The sequence below is a fragment of the Talpa europaea genome (assembly GCF_964194135.1).
Source record: "Talpa europaea genome assembly, chromosome: 15".
Classification (NCBI taxonomy): Eukaryota; Metazoa; Chordata; class Mammalia; order Eulipotyphla; family Talpidae; genus Talpa; species Talpa europaea.
Genome location: NC_140083.1, coordinates 10,922,919 through 10,943,201, shown reverse-complemented (window position 1 = coordinate 10,943,201; position 20,283 = coordinate 10,922,919). Strand labels below are relative to the sequence as shown.

General features: G+C 42.5%; 2 protein-coding genes across 2 annotated transcripts in view; one reads left to right on the top strand and one right to left on the bottom strand.

Annotated features, from left to right (window-relative positions):
• Positions 1-631: 631 nt before the first annotated feature.
• NOPCHAP1 (NOP protein chaperone 1) lies at positions 632-5,864 on the top strand (the record flags this gene model as incomplete). Its single annotated transcript, XM_084254913.1, has 4 exons — positions 632-746; positions 2,226-2,312; positions 3,677-3,813; positions 5,637-5,864. The coding sequence occupies 4 exons, from the start codon at positions 632-634 to the stop codon at positions 5,862-5,864; spliced, it is 567 nt and encodes a 188-aa protein (XP_084111039.1).
• Positions 5,865-13,779: 7,915 nt separating this feature from the next.
• Positions 13,780-20,283, bottom strand: part of ALDH1L2 (aldehyde dehydrogenase 1 family member L2) — a gene marked incomplete at both ends in the record, with an annotated part of 30,740 nt that continues 24,236 nt past the window's right edge. The window contains 2 exons of the mRNA XM_084255562.1: positions 13,780-13,835; positions 15,909-16,108. Coding sequence (XP_084111688.1) covers positions 13,780-13,835; positions 15,909-16,108 — 256 coding nt within the window. The remainder of the gene's footprint in view (positions 13,836-15,908; positions 16,109-20,283) is intronic.

The window sequence follows — 20,283 nt, the reverse complement described above, 5'->3', positions numbered from 1 at the left end:
GAATCTAGAAAACCTAAATAAGGGACCAGGAAAAAGACCAATTATAATAAAGTAAAAATCAACAAGCAACTATAAACCAGAGACACACTAAGGGAGGGTGGCAGGAGAAGAGGGATTAGGGTCATAATAAGGGGGTGGGAATTGTATGGGGAAAACAACCAAAATGAAAATGCATACATTACATTGTGCAAAAATGAAAAATGATGTAAGAACTGTATAAAATAATTATTTAAAAAAATGGCCATGACAGTAGATTCCATGTCAAGTGTTTTCTTTTTACCACGATTTAAAAAAAGTAAATTAAAAACAAAATAATAAAGAGCAGGGCTGCCCCACGATGCTCTCATGTTTTGGTTTCTTTAGCTGTCAAGCGCCCCCGGGCAGTTCTTTTTTCCCCTAATTACAGGACCTCAAGGGTCCAAACGCTCCGTCCCCCGAGAAGACGTGACCTTGAGTTTCCGCCAGGTGTCGCCCTCCCCCAGGCCCGCCTTCGCCCCGCCCCTATCCCCGCCCACCTCCGGTTTCCCTCCAATCGCGGTCCTAACCCCGCCCCCATCGTAGCCCCGCCCCCTGCCCTAGCCATTTCCGGCATCCGGGCCGGGTGGGCTGGCTGGGAAGCCGGGCGGGAAGCATGGAGGTGCAGGGAGAGCCCCCCGCCAGCCCCCGCTGCTCCGCGTCGCCCCGGAACTGCGCGGGAGTCCCCGTGTCCAAGGAGCTGCTGACTGCGGGCAGCGGCGGCGGCCGAGGTAAGGCGAGAAAGGCGGCAGCGTGGGGCGCACATGTGCGGCCACGGGCCCAGGCCGGGCAGCCCGAGGGGAGCCCCTTGGGCGGCCGCGAGGGGTTCGGGGATACGGGGCCGGCTCCCGGGCGTGGGTCTGTACTCCGCGGGCCAGTGTGGCCCCGCTCTGCGGAGCCCCGCAGCACGACCCCTCCCCTAAGGGCTGGGCGTTGGGGCCGCTTGTCTGCGCTGCTGGGGGAGCTGACCACTCTCGTGGCTGCACCCCGGGCTTCCCCAACTTGCACCCCAACATACCTCTCCTGCAGAGGGAGGCAGGCGCCCCGGGAACCCACACTGGATTTCAGACGCTGCAACAACTAAAAAGCATGGGTTGGAACCTCAGGGCCACTGAGTAATGCCCTGTGGGGCTTTGAGAGAGTTGCTTACAGTTTTTGACTTTTGGGAAATGGAGGTAGTAGCACCTGTCGAATTTTTGCGAGGAGAAGGGCTTGGGCATAGTCTCAGTATATGTTAGTTTGAAGAAAAGGTTCTGAGAGAATAAAGCATCCAAAGGAGTTATGATCATAAGAGTCAAAGCTCATGTAGGGCTTACTGTGCCTCACTCTCCCCCACCCCACCCCCAGTAAATTAACTAATTTGATACTCAGCAACCCTGTGAAGAAGGTTCTGTTATCCCCCTTTTCTAGATGAGGAAACAGTCCTGAGTAGTAACTTGCTGGGAATCATGTGGCTGGAAAATGGCAAAATGGGGACTTGAATCCAGTCACTCTGCCTCTAATTTACACTAATCCTGTACACTAATCCAGTTGTTCCATCTAAAGCTGTCAGCAAGGAATGTGTGTTGAGCTCTGCTTTGTGAATAGACAGGATTTGGGTGCCAGAGTGGGGAGATTTTGCAGGTGTTGGAAACAGGATGGCAAAGCCTTGTGCTTTGGAAAGATGGGTCCTGTTCCCTTCTTGAGCTCTGATAGGCTGGAGAGTTGTGTTGATTCCAAGAGCAATAAATGGTGAGGCTGGAAAGATGGAGTGGAGGGGGTAGGGGGATTTCCTCAGTTGGTTGTTATCTCTAAGTTGGGGAACTCACCAGGTAAGAGTGTTTTATAAATGAAGAGATTGCCCCAGGAGGGCAGGTAACTTGTCTGATACAATGGCAGCTGCAAACCGTTTCTGCCTTCACTAATCCATTGTACTTTCTGCTGCCCCCTCCACTCCGCCATTGTGCTTTTGCCCTTGATGGATTTCTGGTCAAAATGCAGCTTAATGTGCACTTATTACTTAGTATGGGTGACAGAGATGCAAGGACAGGCTCATGAAAGGGGAGATGGATGTATATGAAGAACTAAAATGTTGTAATGAAATGTGGGATGTCTCTTTCTCTAGAAATGTCTTGGGGAATGTGGAACAGTCAAGACTTGCGAGTACTCAGGGAAAATTTGCTGATAAGTTCCTATTTCTATTTGCGATGATAATTATGTGTATATTTCAGGTATATGGGACAGGTTGCTCATCAACTCCAAGCCAAATTCCAGAAAGACTTCTACTCTTCAAACAGTCCGCATAGAGAGGAGTCCCTGTAAGTATCCCCTCTCCTTCCCCTCTCTTTCAAGGTCTGTCTCGATGCTCCATTTTGCTTAATTAAGCAGTTATTTGATTTTCATGGTCAGCTATCAAACCACAAGGTCCAGAGAAACAAGTCTTACTTGGGATTTATATTTTGGAAATTTACACTGTAGCTTTATTTACAAGGTACTGTAGTGCACCAAGATAGGATTTCTTACATTGTTCCCTGATTTGAGAGGATGACTTTCCCAGAGAAACATTTTTGGAAATCAAAAACAGTTACTCATCTCCATGAGGATTTTTTTAGAGGTTATTGAGCCCAGGTTTAATAAACACGTATGGGAACCCAGCACCATACCATATCCCTTTAAATTGGACACAATACGTGATCTAACAAGGCCAGTTCTGTTCACTAGTTATTCTATAATATTGCTCTACTGCACACTCATGATGATGTTCCACACTCAGACATGGTTCACGTAGCATTGTTATAATACACAACATGTGTACAATTCAATCTCCGTGTTGAAGAGAAAGAATATAAAGATAAGACTAGTGAACACAGTGTAGATGATGCATGAGGTTTTCACACCTATAAACTAAGACATCTTGGGTATTCTGAGAGGGGAACTTAGTCACGGTGAGCAATACATGTATTAGAACAGCTAAAATTACCTCATGGTGGCTGGCCATTCAAATATAGGTGTTTGTGTGGAGTTAGGTGTTCTTTTAGGGGGGAGCGGGAGGGTGAGATACATACCTAGGTGTGGAATTAATTGCTAGGTCATCTGGAAAGTGTATTTTTTATAAAGAAATTGTCAACTTATTTTCCCAAGTTGGTATACCATATTGCATTCCACCAGCCAAGTACAAGAGTTTAGTCATCCATTGTGCGGTGGGCCCACCAATTCTGGGGCACCAGCAGGGGGTTGGAGAAGTCGACTCTATTCTGACACTGTCTATCTGGAGACAATGTCATGTTACACGAGTTCAGGGTTCAGTCCCCCAAGACCTCCTCCCTCTACATCAGACCCCAGCCAAAAGTCCCAGTTACCTGTGCTTCTCACCTCCCTGCTCCAGATGGAGGCTCCCTTGACCCCCTCCTCAGATTCCAGGTGCCTCTTGCAAGCCCAGGTTATTCAGTTACTCTTTGTTGCCCGTCTTCTAGGAGGTTCTGGTTCTATGAAAAAGGCAAAACAGTTATACTGATGTAAGAATTCAAGAAGATGGAAGATTTTTTAAAGGGAAGGAATTTGAAAGTTTTTAAATTATTACTATGAAATTCAGAGGGGTTTTATAGGAATTTCTGGATTTTAAAAGTTGAAGTTTGGCCAAATACTTACATAAATACCCATGAACTGCATTTTCTCTCCTTAGTGTTAGACCAAGTGCAGACTTTTCTCCCGCGGATGGCGCAGGCAAATGAGACACTAAGAAAAGAAATGGCAGCTGCGCCTCCTGGTCGTTTTGATATTGAAAATACTGATGGGTCCCCTGGAGAAGTCATACAAATGGTAACTATGCTTTGTTTTCGTGTCATGAAGTAAAATCACCAGGGTGCCTGGTCGCCTAGGAAAAAGAGCTTTACCGTTTTCTTTCCAAGTGTGATTTTCCTTCCTGGAAAGTCGGCGCATGATCCAGCACTGCACTGATACTTGCTCATTTTATGATCCAAGGTCTTAGAGGTCAGGAAGCTTACCTGGGTCCAGGTTAGGGGTTTAGTAGCACAGAGTCCTAAGAGGACTCTGTCAAATATTGCATGTGCTATCTGGAGGCATTCCTTTATTAAATGTCCTAACTAGATCTTTTTTCCCCCATCTGAGGCTCAAAACTGGTGATTATTATCTGATTCATTGATAATGCGAGAATAAATAATGCATTTATCAGAATGACTGGTTATGCAAGCCACGTGTGAAAACTGTCAATATGGATTCTTATTTCTACGCTGGAGTTTTCATCACAGTTCTCTTTCTTGCTCTTTCTCTCATCTAGCTGTCTCGATATCATCTATCCGCCTGCCTGTCTGATCTATCATCCATCTACCTTTATGTCCAAATGAATACATCCTTTCTTAGTTTTACTGAGGAATAATTGACCAAAATTGTAATATTTGAAGAGTAGAATGTGATGGGTTTTTTTTTTACCACAATGAAGCTAACAGTTACCATATTTTTTGGTGCTGAGATCACTTAAAATCTACTCTCTTAGCAAGTCTAAAGCATATAGTGTTCTTATCAATAGGCACCATGTTATCCATTAGATTCCTCAAAACTTAAAACTGACCAAATTGTCCCAATTTCACACAGCCCCTGTCTCCTGGCAACTTTCATTCTCCTCTCAGCTTGTCTGAGTCTGGCCTATTATGTCACTTAGCATGATGTGCTCCGGATTCTCCATGTCAAAGTGCCCGTTACATTTCTCATGAATTCCAGGTTCCTGAGGGGCTGGCGTGAGTCTGCTGCAGCCCCCTGCCTAGTGTCCTGCCTGCTCCCTTCAGTGCTTAGTTCTGGTTCCATCTCCTTGTTCCTCGCTCTTCCCTGCCGCTCCCTCTACAGAATGCCCTGCCCCAGGTTTCTCCGCGAGGACGCTCCACCTCTTCCCAGTCATCACACCAGGAAGCCCTCTTACCCCGTGGGCCACACCTGTTATCCACTTACCTGGCTTTATTTGTCTCTATTTGCATTACCTGCTTTATGCTTTATGTGTAATTGTTTATTCTGCAAAGAGCCAGAGGGTAAACATAGGAGGCCCTGCGGCTGCACGTCTGTCGTGACTAGTTTCTTCAGCATTGGTGTAATGGCAGCTTAGGCAACATATGCTCAAGGGACGGGTTTTATAAACTTTGTTTATGGCCACTGAAATTTGGATTTCACATACTTTTGCCATGAAAGGTTACTCTTTTTCTACCACTTAAAAATATAAAATGCATTCTTAGCTCATGAGGTAAACAAAAATAGACAGTGGGCTAGGTTTGGCCTGCCAGCCCAAAAATGCTAACCCCTACCCCCAGGTGGGAGTTCCACAAAGGTGAGCATTTTTTGAATCTCTGGTTCCTACTGTGGTGCCTGGCTCATGTTAATACTTGTTAAATCTGTTGAATGAGTGTTGAGCATATGAGGAGATATAGAATTAGGTTGTGGGAGGTTTCTTAGACTTGCAGTGAATGTAAATTATGGCGGCGAACTCTGGCAGCTAAAGAATCAAAGAGCCAGCTTGTATCAGAAACAATTCTTGTCCTTGGTGTGTCAACATTTATGCTAAATGTTGCCCCAGGTTGTTTTATGACGTTTTAGGACACTGCCCTGAAGTAAATTCCACCCCCTGGTGCTTTTTGTAGGACGTGGCCTTGTTCGAGATGAATCAGTCGGATTCAAAAGAAGAGGACAGTTCAGAAGAGGATTCACAAGACAGTTCAGAGGACAGTTCAGAATCTGAAGGTGAAGGTGACAGCGCCTCTTCAGAAGTCACCATCGAAAATATTAAGCTGCCTCATTCGGAAGGTGGAAAAGGCAAGATAGAAGTTTTGGACAGTCCTGCCAGTAAAAAAAAAGAAGTAGTGGAATAAATGACGTAAGAAGCAGGAGAGCACTACCTGCTCATCCCTGAAAAAGTGGCTCACTGGTTATTTCGCATCTCAGGTACCTGTGATGCCTTCTGCAACAGCATTTGTTTCTCAGAAGAGAAAAAGTTGGCTTTTCAGGCATTGGAAGAGGTGGCGTTTGGGGATCTTTGCAGAGTCAATGGTCTTCGATCTCAGGCTAAGGCGAGTGTTTTGCAACCTTAACTATGTGTATGATGATGAGTGCATTTGTCAGCATCTTCCCCCTTTAGTCTGCCCGAACTTCAGTAATAACAGATGTCTTTGAAAGTAGATGTGCAAATCACCTGTTCTTTTTTGTTTAAGATGATTCTATTGGATAAAATAGCCTAAGTTTTTTTTGGTTTTTTATTTTTTTAGGTTATTATGAAGTCAAATTTATTTGTCATCATCAAAATGGGTCCAATGAGGGCATTTTTTTTAAGAGAAATAAATTTTACAAAGACAAGGATTATTCACATTCAGCTGACTACAGGCATATCTTCTTTCATTAAAAAAAAAAAGCCTTTCCAGTTTGAGCTGTGGTTGAAACACTGTGGTTGACTCACCACTCCACATGTAGAATTTGCAGGTTTAATTATTCATGGGTTTTTTGGTTTTGTTTTCTTTTTATCATGAAACTTTTTTTTTTTTTTTTTGGTCCTAGCTACTAAAACAATGCTACATAGTTTTCAAACCTATCAAATGTAGAAAGCAGGAATGGCAACGGGAGAAAATCCAGGCGAGCATAGTACAAAGATGGCAACCACTGGGTTTCCCTTTCAACTAGCTCTTCCCCAATTGCGTGAAGAAATGAACAGATGTGGAAATGATCTTTCTCAGCTGGAAAGGGTACTCGACTGTATGTTGTAGCACCAAACACAAGTGTGATGAGGGATTGGTGTAAATATTTAATGATTACCTTCCACCAGATAATATAATATGCTGCATTGTGAGAAGAGTTGAATTTGTCCAGTTCACTTGTTAACGTGGTGCATGGTACACAGTAGGCACTGAATAATGTTAGTAACTGGGTTATCAGATATATGAGGGTATATAGGACATCTTAAGCCACAATGGACTACTCCAGGCAGGGGGATATGAAGGTAGAATGTCACAGAGAACACATATCCAAGTCAAAATAGACACACTAATTGGTAGAAGAGATTAGTCATTCTAGAAATACTACCTACTATGTAAAATTTTAATGTTTTTCTCCTGATATGACTATCTCATCTACTAAAACTATGCTTCCTGTACAGTTGAGGAAGTCAGTTAAATTCAGACCCTCTGGACATTCTTGTGACGTAAGGGAAAAAACCATAAAATTTAACATATGGTAAGGATGCTATTTTAAGTGTAAAATAGATCATGTATTTAATATACAATGTCAAGACTGGCTCACTATTTTAAGGCTAGATTCTAGCCTCAGTATGCTAAGATAAAGTATTAAAGATAGGAGAAAGGTACAGAAATAAAACTCTGAAAGTTCTATTGCTAAAATAAGAATATCAAAGTCTGAAATCATAAAGGAAAAGCGCAGAAAAATTCACCCTCATAAATATTAAAAATGACTGAGTGGCAAATTTAAAAGATAAGGGATGTATTAGAAAAAATATTTGCACAGTGAGAGTGATTAATATATAAAGGGCTCTTCCAAGTTAGTAAAACAAGGAAGAATGTCTCAGTAGTGAAAAAAGTCCTAGGAAATGAACAAATAATGTACAGAAGAAAAGTTCAGCCTCATCCATCTATCAAAATGCAGATAGTATACTTTATCCATCAAACATCGTATACTTTACCCATCAAACTGGCAGATGAACCAGAGCTAGTATATGCTGCGTCCTTTCTGTGTCAGCCACCGTTGTTAAGCGTTCTACGTGTGAGAGTTAATGTTCACACATACACAAGAATTCATTAAGTTGTACATTCAACATGTATGCATTGGCTGCATATTATATCTTAATTGTTTCGTTTGTAAGCAGTTTGCCCTACAGTCTATTTGGAAAATGAGTCACTATCGTGCTTTCTCTGCTTGATGCTGAGCTGTGACAATGGCTGCCATTTACAGAATGGTTTGTTCCTCCTCAGATTGATGAAATACTCTCTTCACACCTGCGGGGTACATCTTCCTGTGGCTCCAATCTTATTTCAGAGTTAAAAAAGTAAAAAAAATTAGTGGTGTTGTCTTTGAAGAAAATCCTTCATTCTGAATGAATCTCCCATCTGTTTCCATACTATTTTCATCGTGCGTCAAACATGGTATTTTAAAAGGGAAAAAAACTGCCTTGCAAAGTATTTTGTATTCTTGTATATCCACTGTGGTAGGAAAGACAAGAAAAGATGTGAGTCTTCTTTCATTTGTATTTTCCTCTGTGCCTAGGGTTAGTGCCTTTTACTAAACTGGAATGTACACTAAGTTCATGAAACCATTTTTCTCTTTAATAAAGTAATTTACCTTAAACATCTATGGTTTACAATCCTGAAGGGCAAAAGACAGGTTAAACATGGATGGTAGACTTTTCATGGAAAACCTTGGCCAGTGATTGGCTGGGAAGGGAGGAATGAGGAAAGTTGTTAGGAGACCTTTGGACAGGAAGGTACTTTCACTTTTGAAAGAGGCCTATGAAGAGATGGTTCCTTTCTTCTTTCAGAAGGAAGGACTTGAGGGTTCCTGGTGGCCTTGAGGATAAGTCTCGATGCTATCACCTCTGTGGCCTGAGTTCATCCCCGGCCAGGGAGGTGACCCACATGGCACAGCAGATCTCTCTCGCCTGCTCCTCCCATCAGCAGTGAATTTCAGTAGATCCACCTGTTTCGCTCCCCACTCTGTCTCTGGTGAATCCTCTCACCCCTTGCACCTCTGGCCTAAACCCCAGTTTAATGCAAAAAAAAAAAAGTCATATTTATAAAAAAAAGATGGAAGGACTTTAATATCTTATGACTAGAATTGATTCCTGGAACTCCACTGGAGGGCCTCAGTGGAGCCAGCTCTTGAGCATAAAGTCATTACACAAAGGATAGCAGGAAATCAACAGCATCAGTCAGTGAACCAAACATCCCTGCAGACTGAACTATTCCTGGACTTGTTTGGTGGTCTTTTTTTTTTTTTTAATGTGATATAATCTTGCCATGTAACATAAGTTTTAGGCATATAACATAACGATTCAATATTTGTACATATTATGAAAAGATCCATACGTCTGATTAACATCCACCATACACAGAAATTTGTTTTCCGTGATGAGAACTTCCAAGGTCTACTCCTTTAGCTCCTTACTGCTTTTCTTTCATTCAAGAAAATTAAGAGCTAGTCTGCCTACCCCCATTTACAGATGAGAAAGGCGGCCTGGAGATTCTACAACAAATCCCCTAAGGTCTCGCAATATGTAAGGGGTAGGGCCGTGTTTTAAGTTTAATCCAGTTTTGCCTCGGTGGGACTAGGAGGTATGGTGCCTGGATGCTGTCCTAGCCTAGCCACAACTCACTTTCCTCTGTGAAACGGGGACAAAGGTGTGTTGGTTATGAGTGAACACATAGCACATGCTTAGAACAGCAATCAGCAAATGTGAGGCCCAACTGTGCTCTAAGAAGAGTGCCCGGTGGTAGCAAAAATGTGGAGGAGACAGTAAGGTTATAGGTTGCTAGATCCTTCACTCAAAACTCCACTTCTGGGAATTTATTCTGGTAAGTATGGCTGTGCTCACACATTTCTGTAGAAGATTTATTGTGATGTTTAAAATAGCAAAAAAACTAAAAATGTCCAATAATAGAAACCAAGTTGAGTTAAAACCATGGAACATATGCAGATATATTGACCAGAAAGATGTTTACACATTGTTAGTTGACAAAAAAGTGACAAAGTTATAAACAGTATTATTGATTCTATTAAAAAAGTATAGAAAAAGTCTGAAACAATCTGAAATATATGGTTATTTGTATGGCCAGTTTCTGGTTGAGTCTTACCTTCCAATTTATGTGTTTTTACATAGTTACATATTTAATCATTCAAAAAATCCACATGAGTATTATTTGCGTAATAGTAATAGAATTCCAGCCCATCCATCATGTCTCATGTCTGACAACATTCCAGCCTTGGTTTCCTTTGGCCTTTATTTTCTCGGAGTGCAGGTATGTGGAAACCAACCTTGATTCCTCACTTTGGGTCCAGCCACCTTGACAAGACCTCTCACAGATGAGCATTCTGCTAAGTTTTTTCCTTGGATAAACTTCTTAGCCTGTGCTACTATTCACTACCTGGGACCCCACAGGCACTGGCAATGACTGTCTCCACTTGGCTAAGACCACTGTCTTCCCTGCTTGATCGCCTGTTCTACCACCGAATAGCTGTGAGGTCTGGGCAAGTTGCTTTTACTTGAAAGCAAATATATACCGAGCTCCTCCTGTGTGTTAGGCACTGATGCCATGGCACTGAACAGAGGAAGCACTTGTCTGCGAAGTTTACATTCTAATTGGGAGAGAGAGAAATCTATGCCAGGTTCTGGCCAGTGCCGTGAAAAGAACAGAGTGTAAGAGAATAAAGCATAGCAGGACAGATGAACAAATGAGGGACATAGGTGCGAGTCTAGAAACAGAAGTCAGGGAACCCGTCTCTCTTAGATATTTGAGGAGAGACCTGAAGCTGGGAGGCTGGATGTGGGGAGGAAGGAGGCAGAGGTGCGCCTCCCCAGTTTGCACTTGTTCTGATTATGGCTTCTCTTCTAATTCTGTGTTCATCGAGGTCAAACTGGCACCTCGAAGTCAGTCTTGAGATTTATACACAGAAATCAGCAAATGACGTAACTCAGTTGGTTTTACCCCCAGAGAGGAGAGAGCCGTTTGTTAAATACACACCCGCACACCACGGGGACGAGAGAGCGGTGAGTGTAAAGGCCCTGAGGTAGGCGCACTTTGGCCTGTCTGAGGAACATCAAGGAAGCCGGCATGGCTGGACAGAACGAGGCAAGTCAGCAGGAAGGAGATCATGGTGGCCGGAGCAAGATGGATAGAACCCTGTGGGCCGTGACAAGTACACGGGCTTTGTCCTAAGTGAAATGAGAGCCACACAGAGGTTCTGAGCAGAAGAGGGATGGTCCCCACCTGGCCTAGGCTTTGAACAGACCGACACAAGGAGGCATTACCAGCGTGGAGACCGGAAGAATTGAGTTAAGAGAGGGTGACGATGTGATAGTGGTGAAGGCAGTAAGAAGAGCACATTTATTCCTTCACTTCTGAGTTAAAATTATTCAATTTATTCACTTTTTCAGAAGTTGTAAAGATTAAAGATCGTATTTTCAAAGTGCTCGGCAGTGATGGCGGCAGAGCCCTCCATAACGGATAGTGTTAGTGCTGTGGACAGAATGCCAAAGCCGGGCTCGGGGCAGGGTGCTCTCATCTACTTAGGAAGGCGACTGTGTTCTTGACAAATGGGAGCATTGAGGACTCTAGGACCAGGCTGGGGGCAGAAGAGGCCAGGAAGCATGTTTAAGCGAAAAGGGGCCTGCATTAGTAAGGGCATGAGCAGAGGACTGGAAGGAACACAGAACCGCCTCAAGTGTCCACACTGCCCCAGTTTGGGGAACAATCAGCAGTTCTATTTCTTAGTAGAGTAAAATAATCAGTGAACTAAAGAAGGGAACAGCGATCATTTGGTCTGTGTGTTAATCACTTAGCAGGCTGTGACCCACTGGGTTTCCATTCACTGGTAATGTTATGAATTCCATGGGGCCTTTGATTCTGATTAGCAGCTATTAAGAACTTTAGAACTTGCTATGAATAAAAGGAGTTCTTAATCTGGGCTTTAGGAGGTCTGTGAATCTCTTGAAGATATTTGCAGAATTAGAGTGTGCACGTGGGCTTGGGGGCTAGAAATGGGAGGGGGGGAGTCCACAGCTTTTATGGATTCTCAGAGATTGGAGGCCCAAAGAAAGATTAAAAACATTAATACTGAAATTAGTATTTGAGGATAAAAGCAGCCTAGAATGGGCAGGTTTGCTTTGCTATTTTAGCTATCATTAAAATAGTTGGTAAAAAATAGTTTAAATTACATGAAATCAGACAAAGCACTGTACTTAAAAGTGATTCCTTTATAAAATGCCATTGTCATCTTATTCGAATATGAACTGCCAGTTTGGACCCAGAGAATACTCAATCCAAAATTTCAGAATGCCAAGCTCTGATGATAAATGAACTACAGTATAATTTAAAAATGCCTACGGGCAAAATTTGCTCTGTTGATCATGCCGGAACCATTCCTGCTATTTTTCCTTTGAGTGTTTTCTGCCTCAGATTTTGTGTTGTTGTTTATTGATTCCCTATATTCTTATATAATATTACCTTCTTTTAAGCTGCCAAGTTTCCACAGTAACAAGTACTCCCTAAGGGTTTCTTCAAAGGCAAAGAGCTAGGAATTTTTATGGAATTTTTTGTTTAAAAAGAGGATTAGTAGAAGTTAATTGTCTGACCAACTTCCAGAGTGTTCCATGATTCAGTAACTCACCACCTTATTTACCCACCTAATTACTTTTGTCTGACAATGGGCAATTTGTGAGTACCGCAGGGGTTGTGATAATTCCCATTTCTTGAGTATAGACTATGGTCTAAACACCTTAAGTACATTCTGTGTATAATCCATTGAATCCTCTAACCTTCTAACAAGACAGGGATTTTATCCCTACTCTATAGGTACAAAGGCTCACATATATTGGGTAACTAACTTGCCCTGGGTCCTGCCCAGTGAGTGGCAGAACCAATCAGTAGGCAAAAGAACGGAAAGCAAGATGTCCTATGGAGGGTGAGTGAGCCTCAGAGAGAAAAGCATGCTCTCCCTGAACCACTGTCATTTTGCATTCCAGGCATTTCCAGTGCTTGGGCCAGGCACTGTGTTGAGACAATGGATGAGAAAAAGCAGCACTGGAATTGATTAACTACTGAAAAGGGTTGTAGGGAAATTAATACTTGTAGTTAATTTACCTCAATTTATTGTTAAAATAGTTACTGAGAGAACAGTTCATTTCTGTTGAGTACCAGGAACAAAGCACAGTGTAAGTTGCTTTACTTATATTATTGCATTGAATCCTCATAAGAATGTGCCTGGGGAAGGCATTATTCTCCCTATCTTACAGGTAAGAAAGCAGAGGCTCAGAGGAGTTGCATAAGTTTTTCAAAGTCACACAGGAAGACGGTACAATAGGTCCCAAGACCAGCCTCAAAAGTTATTTCTTTTCTACTAAATCATACTGTAAAATTCACATTAGAAGCTATTTATTAGACTTCTAAATACTTAGGGTGAGAGAGCATGTCTTTAAATTTTGTGTACACCTAGGATATAACAGCACCTCCTACCTGGTAGGTAATCAAGAACCATTTATGGGTGGGCCACACATCACAGTGGGTTCAAAAATAGAATATCAAAGGCACAAAGATGTATCATACCTACAAATATGAAAAAAAAATGCCTCTTTCACATTCCTTAGACGGTTAACTATTGTTTAAGAGCAAAATTATAGAAAACCTTTTATACCTCATCTGTGCAGCTCAGAGGTTAAAACCTGTACAAATTATACAACAATTCCCAGTTCCCCCCAAGAGCACCTGTGCATTATAATTAAATGATAGGGATGTTTTCAAGATGAACAACCCTGACAGAGTCTTGGCAGAAAAAAAGCAGCTTGGTACTGTAGAACTATGGATGACATACATCAAAACCCCCTAACTGTTAATCATTTTAAAATCTAAACGGTGTATTAGAAATACTCAGACAGTGGCCTGACCCTCTTCATGGTGCACGTGTGTATTTTGGCTGCGGGCTGATACCTCCTTCCTGAGCACACTCGGGGATCCTCGGTGTATGGTGGGGTGAGGATGGTGCTGGCCCCGAGGGCTGTCTGGTGAAGGCGTCACTCTAATACTCCAGCGTCACAGTCTTGGTTTTGAGGTATTCATTGAGTGCTTCCTCACCTAGGAAAGACAAAAGAAGGTGAGGGACCACGTGCAGAGGTGGATGTGACGTCACCAGACTTCTGGCTACGAGGTGGGGTGGGGAGTTGAGGCTGAGGCCAGTGCTTCTTAAGCTCATGTGGATCACTTGAAGAGCTTATGGAACTGCAGATTCTGGTTCCGTTAAGCTCCCCACCGGCTGGAGGTTAGGCTGTCTAATTGCTCCCGGATGATGCTGAAGTTCCTGGCCCCAGGACCATGCTGGGAGGAGCTCGGGCTCAGCCCAGCCTCCAGGCCTTCCAAGAATCAGAGCTGGCTGCTGCCTTCATCACTCAAAACCTTTCTCTGTCTCGCTGCTGGGTGAAAAAGTGCATTTCTAGCCTTCACCCATTTAGGCTGGGCCGAAGGGACAACGTACTTGACCTTCAGATTATATTAAATGAGCTCACTTCCACAGAGAAGAGAAAAATTGGAGATTATTTGGTCCAATCTTATTTCAAAGATAAGGAATATACCCTTCTCCTGTTATACATAGTACAGTAAAATCTGAGAAGGGCGTATCCAGGCAAAAAATAAATAGGTCCACCTTTCTGTTCTATTCTCTTTTTTTTTTTTAAAGATTTATTTATTTATTTATATAAGCACTGGGTACAGTCAGAAGCGCGGGAGGGTGAGAGAATTCACCAGAGCCAGAGTGGGGAGCAGAGCAGGCAGAAGGACCGAAGTACACTGCTGAGGGGAGCAGCAGGCGGCAGGAGAGGTCTGCGCGCCATGTGGGACCCTCCTCAGGTGGCCGGGGAGCAGCCGGGGATCGAACTGGCGCTGCAGAGGCTGCGAGCAGCTTCGCAACCCAGCGCTCAACTGCTGCACCACCGGGGAGGCCCTGTTCTATTCTCTTTTGATCTAGTACAACCATTGGTCTCTACAGCGGGGGGTTCTAATCCAACTGAAGCTAAGTCTGGGATCCACTTGGCCAAAGGAGTTAAAAAAATTTTTTTTGAGAAAGAAGGAAAATTGTTAGGCAAATTCTGCTGTTTTATATAAAACAGAGACCTGAAACTGGTTGATTATGCTCTATCAAAAGACAAGCAATACCTGGCTGGCTGCCTCACTTTATAATAATTTCTCTAAGAATATCTCCTACTATGATGTGGATGAAAGCCAGATTGAAGGCGTTAAAAAAAAAAAAGACTTTACCTTCAATCCAGTGGGATTTAAAATGAGAGCTTCTTTTATTATTGCAAATACATTGCCCAAATTCATCAGGAAGAGAAAATATAAAAGTACCCCAATTTTTATTAGCAGACAATCATTCCAGTAAGTCCCAACCGTTCCATTTTTGAAACTACATGCCAGACCAACTGTGGGGACTAAAAACATGGACTCCATGCCTGACTTTGAAGTCTCTTTGCCGATGGCTGTCTGTGTGACTCTGGGCAAGTTGCCCAACCTCTCTGAACCCCAGATACCCATTAGTAAACCAAGGACAATAATAGCACCTATCTCCCGGGGCTATTGTGAGGGTTGCTTTGTTCGTATGTGTAAAGTAACTAGAATAAGGCCTGGTACATATTTAGTATTCAAAGTAAGCTATTACTTGCAACATGATAGCATCACTGCCTGCAGTGAATTACATTTTGGGCTTTCCACAAACTCAAAATCTGAGTTTCTAGACTCCCAGAAAACTCTGCCAGTTGCACTGTTGACTCTGGAAGACTGCCAAACAGCTTAGAGACAGGATTTATTCTTGGAGCTAGCTGGTTATTCTTCCTTGGTTCCACTTAGTTCCACAAACGCTAAGCCAGGTTCACGCTGAGTGTCAGGGTAAAAACCAAACCTATTTTAGCTAAAAGATTCAACGTTAACTTCTTTAAAAGAAAAAAGTGCTTTTGCACATAACTTCTGTACTTTTCGTATATCCATTATGTCCAATACAAGCGCTTAACTTTAAAAACAGACGAGTATCCCTGCAGGCCCAGCTCTAACTGCCACGTAGGAAATACTCTGCAAGACAGCACACATGGCACGAAAACCAGGGCAGGCTTTTCTGTAATGCGGCAACAGAGGAGACACGCCATAGACAGCAGCACCTACCTAAGTCTTTTCCGAAGCCAGACTGTTTAATTCCACCAAAAGGGGCTGCCACATCCGTCTTGTTGTATGTGTTAATGAAAACAGTTCCTGCTTCCAGTTTCTCACTCACATACATAGCTTTACTTATGTCTCTTGTAAAAACCCCCGAGGCCAGGCCGTACTCGGTACTATTTGCACGCTGCAACACGCCATCAAGGTCCCTACAAGATGTTTTAGAAAGACATAACACTTGATTATGTGTGAAGCAAACCACTTCCAGTTTATGTTCTAGTAGTTTCCCTTCCATGCTAGAAAGAGGAAAACATGACTGCCAACCTACCTGCTTCAATTTTTATAAATGAAATATCCCAGGCTTACGCTAAACAAACCCCCCAATCAAATATCACAACTCCAGTGTTACGTGTTTCATATACTTAAGACGCAACACCTGAAGAAATCTGATCTAAAGTCATCCTTTCAATCTTCTTCAGTGGCTTTCTTTTATGACATCCCCATGTTCTCCCTCTCCCTTAAGTACACTACTTGATTCACAGGTGGCCCTGAACAAGGAATGTTTTGGAGATTTGTTACAATTTCAGAAAACTCAGATGAATTGCATAGCTCAGAAATATTTAAAATTATGTCATGAATAGATTTAGGTAATAGTCTATTCTATCATTGACTGTCATAGCATATACACAAATCTATTATAAAAAGTTAAAATGTATCAAAACATAACACACACAAACATTAACAGACATTTCATGGTGCCATTCACAGGTAAGAGAAATGTAAACAAATGCTTAGGCAAGGTATTAAGTCCTCACTGCATAAAATTAACTGCAGAGCATAATATGCTCCTGCAATTTCCCCGCCACCTCTTGTAAGTATTGCAGGGAGCTCAAGTGTTGTATCTGCTTAAACACTGTGTGATGCTAATCACCACTGCGTGAACACTCTGCCTCTGGGGTAATTTGTGCAGCACACTAAAAAGTGATCTCTTGTGGTGCTTGTGCATTTTTCACTGCATTTAGTATAATACCGTAAATCTTGGCTACTGCCATGGGGCCCCTACAAAGATCCTCACCCATATTAGTGAGGCTGGAAATGCTCCCAAGAAACACAGAGAAGTCTCACGTGATATTACAAGAGAAAGTTGGTATATACCTCAGACAATATTGATGGAAGTACTGACAGATGGTTCAGTTTGTAAACAGTCAACACAAGCTTATTTTCTCTTCCTCATGATTTTCTTAATAACATTTTCTCTTCTCTAGCTTACTTGATTGTAGAATACAGTATATAATGCCCAAAACATACAAAATGTGTACTCATCAAATGTTGAAGCTGATTAAGGCAACAGCTAGCTATTAATAGTGAAGTCTTGGGAGAGTCAAAAGTTGTATGTGGATTTTCCACCAGATGGGGGATTGGCACCCTGTTGTTCAAGGGTTAATTGTATTGTCAGAGCACCCTCCCCCATCTTCCCTCCATGTGCTCAGATTTTGCACACACAGTCCAAGTCTCATTCAGATGCTCACCCTGAATCCTCCCAGTTCAGGGAGAGGGTGCACAGCCAGACTGCATGGGTGATGTCGGGCTGTTGGGTGAAAGATTTCATCTCTCCAAGCCTTGCTTATTCTTGAGGAAAAAAATAGAAATAATAAAAGGGCCTTTCTCATTGTCCTGAGTAGTAAATGAGCTAATAGTGCACAGAATGCAGTAAATGTCCAATAAAAGGCAGCCATAATGAGGGAACACCGGTTCCGCCAGCTCAGTATTTTGGTTTAACTCTTGTGTATTTGTAATTCACCTCCCAACTAGACTGGACGCTCTCAAGGATGTGGATCACACCTTATACTTCTCTAAACCTTGACGTTGCATCATCAAATGTGAATGAATTCAATTAATGTATTAGTTCAATTAAAGGAGAATAAAGCAGTCCCTTATATCAGTCTGGTGATTTCCCTGCCTTTTGAGTCAGGTGTGCACATGTCCAAGTAAGTAGAGACATGAACCTGCTCATCTCTCACTGGGTGCAGTTCCAAGTGCCTGTCACAGTACGAATACATCATCCTCGCCAGTGTCACTTTAATGTTTGAAAATGCATGATTTTTCTGCAACATGGCCAGTCGGCACAAGCCAAGTATTTCATCTGGTGTTCTGGCAAGCGAGAGGACCTGTTCCAAAACTGGAGGAAAATAGCTGGCCTGAATATTTTGGGAGACAGCACAGGCTTTGTATGGTACCCTCCCAAGGGACTTTCAAAGATAATCTTGACAACATACAAATTTAAACTTGCAAGATAAATTTGGAACTTAATTTGGAGGGAATGGAGCCTCTGCTAAAACGCTCCCATTTTTTAATAAATTGCACATGGTAAGGACCTAAATATTGATTATTTGGACTAAGGCAGAAAAAGGCTTTATGTCATTGCCATGGGCTATTGTATTGACATAGTTTCACAGCACACCTTACCAACATCTAGAGAATAACAAACAGCTGCCATAACAGTACCAGTAGCAATCACTTGACTTATTTAATTCTTAGAATGACCTAAAGATGCAGACATATAATAGCTAAGACATGGAAACAACGTAGGTCTCCATCAATGGATGAGTGGGTAAAGTAGACACAGTGTACATACACAATGGGATACTACTCAGTTATAAAAAGGATGAAAAAAAAAAAAGAAATGAAATCTTGCCATTGCTACCATGTGGATGACCTTGAGGTGATTATGCTAAATGTAAATTATCAGAAAGAGAAAGACAAATACTGTGTGATTTCATTTATACAGGGAATATAAAGAAACAAAATGAACAAACCCTTATTCTCTGACAATGACATAATGGTTGCCACAGGGTAAGGGGATAGGGGGAGGAAGAATTGGTAGAGACTGTCAGTGGGATAGCAGCGGAAGGTGACTAGAACTTTGGTGGTGGGACTGGTGTGGTAAATACGTTTATCAAGGTGTGAAGTTGGACTCCAGAAACTTACATAGTATTGTAAACCAGTGATTTACAATACCAAAAAAAAAAAAAAAAAAAAGATGAATAAATTCTGGAGACGTACTGTATAGCATGGTGACTATAGTTAACAATAATGAATTACACGCTTGAAATGTATTAAGAGGGTAGATCTCAAGTGTCTTCACCATACAAGCACAACTGGCAACTCTGGGAGATGATGGAGATGTTAATTAGCTTGAATGAGAAGATCTTTTCAAAATGCATATGCATATCAAAACATCGCATCTTAAATATGTGACTATTATTTGTAAGGATACCTCCATAAATTGGGAGGGGGAGAAAAAAAAGAGGCAGTTTTACAAGCAAAGAAACCAAGGCGCAGACAGATTAGGGAAGTGACTCCACCCACAGGGGAGGTCACCCAAGGCAGTGCACAGATGCCCCCGCCCATGTCACAACTCTGCCTTTGCCCCTCTGGTCAATTGCCCATCTCACTGTCTGTCTTCTTCATTAGATGGGAAACTTTATGAGGAGAGGGATTGCGACTTATCTAGACCTACATCCCTCAAATCTGCCTTCTAATTCCGGCAAGTTTAGCACAGACTCCTATGGGTGAATTCAGAATGAGGAAAAGGACACAACTATCTACCCTGGAATCAGTGTGTCAAAAGGTTACTTGTTTCAGCTTAATGTCTCCAAAAGTCTCTGACAATATGTCTATCAAAGACAAAGAAGTCCTTCTGAACTCTATATTGTGTTTTTTCCATCTTCTTACTGATTAAAGGAAAGGAATTCTGAAGAATTTTGCATAATATATAGTAACAAGAGCCTATTGTATTGAACCTACTGTAAAAGACTCTATTGTATCGAATATTCTTTTTTTTTTTTTTAAATAGAGGCATGTTTTATTTATTTATTTGTTTGTTTGTTTGTTTGTTTATACATGCACTGGGTACAGTCAGAAGTGCGGGAGGGTGAGAGAATTCACCAGAGCCAGAGCAGGGAGCAGAGCAGGCAGAAGGACCGAAGTACACTGCTGAGGGGAGCAGCGGGCAGCAGGAGAGGTCTGCGCGCCATGTGGGATCCTCCTCCGGTAGCCGGGGAGCAGCCGGGGATCGAACCGGCGCCGCAGAGGCTGCGGGCAGCTTCGCAACCCAGCGCTCAACCGCTGCGCCACCGGGGAAGCCCTGTATCGAATATTCTTACATGAGCTAAGTTACCATATGACCCTCTGAATAATGAACACTTTGGAAAGTCTCATGTACTGAAATGAACTAATACGTCATTTACAGTTGATCATGTAGTGATTGTGGACATTTCTGAGAATCTGAGTATTAAGCTTTGGGGGCCACGATCCCCTAATAAGGTAGCACCGTTTCCTTGGAAAAATCAGAGTTCATAGTCAATCCCTTCCCTAAGTATGT